The sequence below is a fragment of the Cloeon dipterum genome, chromosome X (assembly GCF_949628265.1).
Source record: "Cloeon dipterum chromosome X, ieCloDipt1.1, whole genome shotgun sequence".
Classification (NCBI taxonomy): domain Eukaryota; kingdom Metazoa; phylum Arthropoda; class Insecta; order Ephemeroptera; family Baetidae; genus Cloeon; species Cloeon dipterum.
The window spans coordinates 3307574-3313573 of NC_088790.1; the positions used below are offsets into that span (position 1 = coordinate 3307574).

Here is a 6000-nt window from a genome sequence, read left to right on the forward strand (position 1 = left end):
TTGGTTGCCTGCGTTCTAATTTAGACCAAAAATCGCCGAAGTGACGGTTTTTTACGTATTCACCTATTTTTGGCACGTTGTTTCAAGTTTATGACCGAGTTATTCAGTCGCTCAACCAAAATCAACCCTCAAGAATCGATTTACACTGTCAAAAATAAAAATACAGTCCGAGCAACACGTTATTATATTTATTTATGAATTTGTTACCGAAGCAGTGCACGCTCTTCATCTCGGATTAATCACTATTTCATACGGTACGAGCGACAATAAACTGCGCATTTCCTGCATCCTGAAAACAAACAAGCGTATTTATTTATGAACATTCGCCGCACACGCGGGAGTGTAATACACGAGTGAGCGATTTTAAAATTCAGTAACAACAGCAGCTGAACCTATGAATCATTCGGAAATATGACATTTCACAGTCGGAACATGTGTGCAATGCCCTGCTGATGCTTGTCGTAATGCACGGTGCGCGAGAGCCATGATAAACGACACTAGTTAGAGCTGCGAACATTAATGTGTTTTATTTGTTGGTAATGCGCACGGAACGGGCAAAGGATTTGTTTCACACCTGAATGGTGCCTAGAATTATGATTCACGGTTTCTCGCTAGATAATTAAAATAACACGTTGTTGCTCGAGTATTGTGGCCTAAAATATGCAATTAAAATGTACAACACACTTAACTGTAATAAGAATCTAGTCATGTTTCGCATGCCGGCCGGCCGACCACCGTGTATAATCCAACGCTGCATTATACCGCGGATCGCATGCACGCCGCGTGTAAACGCTAAATAAAGAATATTAAAAATGAACTGCGTCACAAAGTCGACTGGCAAACGAGCAGGGTTATCAACCTGTTATTTTCCTAAAGCGTGTGGTGTCATTTTCATTGCAAAACTAACCCTGTCGTCGGCGTTTGAATGAGGGGGCCGGTTTGTTCGCATCCTGAATATTCATCACGTTCAGCGAATTTTTTGCCCAGCAACTTCAGACAGTTCGTGTGTTTTGTGCCGCCGCCGCCGCACACAAAGCATTTGCATTTTATCTGCTCTCGCTTGTTTGAATATTTTAAGCCCTTATTGACTCTCGCACACACCTGAGAAAATTGATGTGTGCCAAACGAGAGGTGTAAATGGCGACACGTGTTTTTTTAGAGAAGCATTTTTGACAGCGCCATCGATTCCTGAGGGTTGAAACACTCGGTCGACAATACAATGACGTGCCGAAAATTGGCGGAAACGTAAAAAAAACTTAGGCAGTTTTTGGTCTAAAACTAGCCACAAGAAAGCTGGCGCCCGATTTAATAATTCTAATTGGACGTAAGATCGCTTGACTTGGTTCCACTGGTTGTCTCTGTGGCGCTGCTGTCTCGATCTTTCGTCCAATTAGAGTACCGACCGATCCCTTCTTTGATTGGTCGCCAGCTTTCTTGTGGCTAGTTTTATACAAAAAACCGCTTAAATAACGGTTTTTACGTCACCACCGATTTTCTGCAAATCGTTTTGAATTTTTGACCGAGTGACTCTACCCCCTAACCTTATTCAACCCTCAGGAATCGATCGACAGTGCCAAAAATGAAATTCCAGAGCTAGCATGGCTCGTGATTGAGTGCAGGCTTCGTTGCTTCCGCTGCACAATCGTCGGCCTCTTTGCCAAATGCCTAATTTCGTGGAAGTCGCATATCTGTGACGAATATTTTATGCTAATGGCCCGAGCCTTTGACAACATAGAATGAGCAGCTGGAATAATCTGCGATAGACGGTGTAAAAGCGGCGGGCGGCTGCTGCTCTTGGCTCGTCGGATGGCTCTGGAATGTACAATACACGGCGCACAGATACATCCCATTCCATGTGGTGTACGTGCAGCGATATAGCCCTTGTGAAGGCCATTATGCAGCGCAGGAGCAGGCAGCCGAATCCCCGTCGCGCGCCAGATAAGGGAGGGGGATGCCCGCACGTCTGTTGGAAAATTGATTTTGAATAAAAATGCACTCACCTGTCTTAGCGGTGACAGAGTATTCTACGATTCGTTAATGAACTCTTGACCATAAATCCGAGGAAAGAAGCTTCTGTCTGACACAGAAAACCTTTTTAGCGACATTTATCTTTGTGGGCCAGATAAGTTATGGGTGGAACGCGAAATATCGGTTAAAGGCCGAATTTATGGCTATGTATCGATTGACATTTTTGGCCACGGCAGCCGCTGGGATAGGCCAATTTTGACTGATTGCGACTATACATGGAAATAATCAAAAGGTCATTACCATAACTACCTAATGAGAGATATATTCTTGTTCTAGCTCGTAAAAAAGCTCTGATATTGTACATAGTTAATTTGATAAATTTATGGCTGGCTTAAAGAGCCTTATATCAAAATCAATAATAATCAGATCATCTTCTGCTTTTTTTGGTTCACCAAAAATCGAGGCCGCGAGGACCGCAATATATAAATAGAAAAAAGTTTTGGCTGCAAACCAGCGCCTTTTCGTCCGGCCATTCCAGACTGATGTATTGCGGAGCCAACTTTTCTAGCCCAACAAAAAGGCAAGGAGAGCATTGAGCTGCGATTTTATTTGGTGTGAAATCAAACTGGACTCGTGGGTGTCGTCGGCGAGAATTTGCCAGTCCCCGGATTTATATATAATGTGGGGTGTTGTCCTTTTCCCGGCCACAACACGGTGTGTGCGTGAGTGCCGGTTATTATTGTGCTCGTTTTTTACACTCTGCTTGGTGAAAGGCCAATAACTCCGACATGCAATCGCCGGGCACAAGCTGCCTGTTTCGGAAAACTTTTAATTTTATTATCAGCGAAATAGGGCCATTGCCCGGGAATCAAATCGGCTCTTCATTTTGTCAGAAGCTCTATATTATTAGCGGAGACTTTTATGTGAAAATAAGAGCTGCTTCTAAAAATTGCGTTGTTCACAGGGAGAAATGTAAATATTTTGCTAGGCAGATTTTTAATTAATTTACCAAATAACAAAAAAGCTTGTTTGGTTGAATTTTTTCTCGCAGTGGAAGTTTCCAATAATATTACCACCATAAAGAGCAATTTTCTGTCTTCGGTAGTTTTTAATAGCAATTTTGTAGAATTAAATTCCCTCTTTGATGAGCGTTTCTTAATATTTTTGCCAGGTCTAGTTTTAAATTGCAAAGGTCTCTTATTTACTGCTGTGTGTTTTGCTAATGAATCATCTTTCTGGCAACTCTAGGAGGGCTCCTGTCAACAATGGCTTGCACTTGAGGCTGAGTTGGTGATGAGAGATGGCGAGGTTGTTGGCACCAAAAATCCCACCGGCCACTCGCTGCTGGTCGACTGTCGCTTTGAGCTTCCATTTGGTGAGTCTGCATTTCATTCAAAAAAACTTGTACTTCCGCAAACTCAAAAATACTGAAACTTGTACCTATGACAATAATTACTTTCGTGTTATAATTATGACGATCAAAACGCTCCCTCACCCATTTCCATAAACTTTCTTCGCATGCTCAAGTTTCGACAAAAAGCTGCTAACGCCTAAGATTTTCTTCGATATTTTTAATTTCCATTTTCGCTTAATTACTAAAAGAAAGTAAAATATGAATAATTTCTGCGTTATACACTATTTATTATGCTTGCAAAATTTTATAGACGCACGTGTTTTCTATGCATGCTGTAAAAGAAATGCAATTTTGAAGTTGTGCTTGACGAAAACGAAACTGCTTGTACATACCGCGCAGAAAGAATTTGTTGCAGCGCAACCGTTATCTTGTTCTCTTTATTTTCTGTTCATCGTGGGGAATATTGTGTGCAGCCGATTTCGCAAATTTAAATTAATACATTTCTCTCTTGTCTCTCATTTTACACGCATCTTTTGTCACGGAGCCGTTTTTGAATGAACTCAAACGACTTTTTGATTCATTTCTCTGATTGTATTGTTCCTAACAGTTTCTGAAGATTGAATCACACTGATCCAAAAACGCCACTCTTCTAATTTCACCAACACGTACTTTGCCTCCTCTCTGGTAATTTGGATTTTTCGTCTACTACTCTTTTTATCTCTGATTCTCTCCAGCAGTTGAATAGCATTTTTAATAAACTACTGTATGTATGTATCTATTTTAAACGACGTAGACGTAGCGATCGCAGTTTCTAATAACTCTTTTTAGATTCGTGTTGTATAATTGAAATTAAGTAGAAATAATTATGCACACGCACTAAATTCTAGGCTTTATATTAGTACGGCACGTAGCTCTCTAGACGTTATTAATAATATCTAATAACCATTATTTTACTCTGCGAACTTTTAATTTCCATATACCAACAAGGACTGATGGTTCAATAGCTTTTATGGATATGCATGAAATGGCTGCAAACTATAATTTTTGATCGAGAAAGGTACCTTTCTGCATTTGGCTAGCACAGTTTTTCATTCTTATTTGAATTTTATGCTTTCCAGCGATTTGTTTTCTGCTGCGACGAGTTTTTCATTGAGCGATTGGTGCGCTTCGATAAATTGGAGGTTAATTTTCTCTAGTTTCTGACCGGGGGCAGCGACTTACAAATTGAATTTCTTTCGCCCTGCCGATTTCATCTCTCATAATAACCTTCTTTTGCTCCTCTTTCGCCCGCTCCTCGGCCGCGGCGTTACGGCATTCGCTCCTAATTACCCATAATTACGACTTACCTGTTCTTACAATGTGGCCCAACTTTGGTAATTGCCCCTCCCACATGCAAACCACCACCACTCTACCACCTTCTTGTATTCATTAGTGTCCCCATAGAAACTTGGAAAGTCTGTGTGTATGATCATGAAATTTCTTAAGTGCTTCTGCCGAGAATTTCATCAGTATCATCACATCACTTTGCGAATCTCTCAAGGTGATTAGCCAAAACGAGCCTCTCTGAAATTCTGGACTTAATGACGTGCGAAACGTAATGTGAAACTGATTGGAAAACTAGTTTCTCTCTCTCTCTCTGCCGGCAGGGGATGCGTTGATTTTCTTTTTTCCAGGCTTATTAGCACTGGAATTCAATTTCTTTAGTGTCAATCGATTCCTGATGGTCGAATTAAATTGGATTTGGTTTTCAAATCGACACGACACGGGCCACAAATCATAGCGGAAACGTATTAAGCGTTATTTTGGTGGCTTTTTTTATTTAACCTACCACAGAAAGGAGCAGTTCTCACTGATTGGACGTAGATCGAGACAGCAGCGCCACTCAATTCCGCTGGCTGTTGCTGTGGCGCTGGTGTCTCGATCTGGCCAATCAGAGAACCACTCCTTTCTCTGATTAGTTCTTGCTAATTTAAAGCGCCAAACCAATCGGTTTTTACATTTCCGCCGTCCGGCACACGTATTATTAAGCTGTTCAACCTAATTTAACCCTCAGGAATCGATTGACACTCTCCAACTTCTCAAAAGATCCCTCCAACTTCATCCCGTCCCCTCGAAACAGTAGATTGTGTGCGCTAAGTCTCTTTCATTCCTCATTTGGCATTGTGTGTGCAAAAATCATGAGTATTGTGTTGGCATTACCACATAACGCAGGCCCTTCAAGTAAAGTACCTTCTGCATCACCCCGGCGTGCGTCTTCCGCGATGGGCTCCTCGAGGCACCACTCTTCACGCCACCACCCAAGACGCACGCTTTCCGACGAAGGCGAAGACTTCGGCTACAATGACGCGCCTTACTACTCATTCCGTCCCCGCGCCCGCAGGCGACTTCTACCCCGCCTCAACCCCCGCAACATGAGGTCAGGTAGGCTGGCAAAGTCATCTGAACTCTCACGTCCCTTTGTGTCCCTCCCCTGCTGCGACGTTCCCCCCTCTCATAATCACTTCACGTTGTCATTCTTGGGAGTTTCCGAGTCGTCCCTGACTGGAGATCACACGCCCCGCCCCCTCCCCCCACCTGCCAAGGTCATTGTCCCCTTTCACGCTACATGCAGGTGCTCGCTGTGTCGTATGAATTGAGGTTTCATGCAACCGATTTTTATTTCATATTTGGTGGAATGC

The 6000-nt window shown here is 42.6% G+C and overlaps 1 protein-coding gene across 3 annotated transcripts in view; it reads left to right on the plus strand.

The window, feature by feature from the left end:
• The window catches only part of LOC135946274 (protein unc-13 homolog A-like), a 46266-nt gene extending 41210 nt beyond the window's left edge, over positions 1-5056 (plus strand). The window contains exons 5-8 of one of the 3 annotated variants that reach the window (XM_065494424.1): positions 3217-3343; positions 3930-4006; positions 4310-4379; positions 4441-5056. In XM_065494424.1, the coding sequence (XP_065350496.1) occupies positions 3217-3343; positions 3930-3943 (141 nt within the window). In that variant the 3' untranslated portion in view covers positions 3944-4006; positions 4310-4379; positions 4441-5056. Of the gene's footprint in view, positions 1-3216; positions 3344-3929; positions 4007-4056; positions 4234-4309; positions 4380-4440 lie in introns of those variants that run through there. The other 2 variants (XM_065494426.1, XM_065494425.1) reach the window with 2 other exon arrangements.
• The last annotated feature ends 944 nt before the right edge of the window (positions 5057-6000 follow it).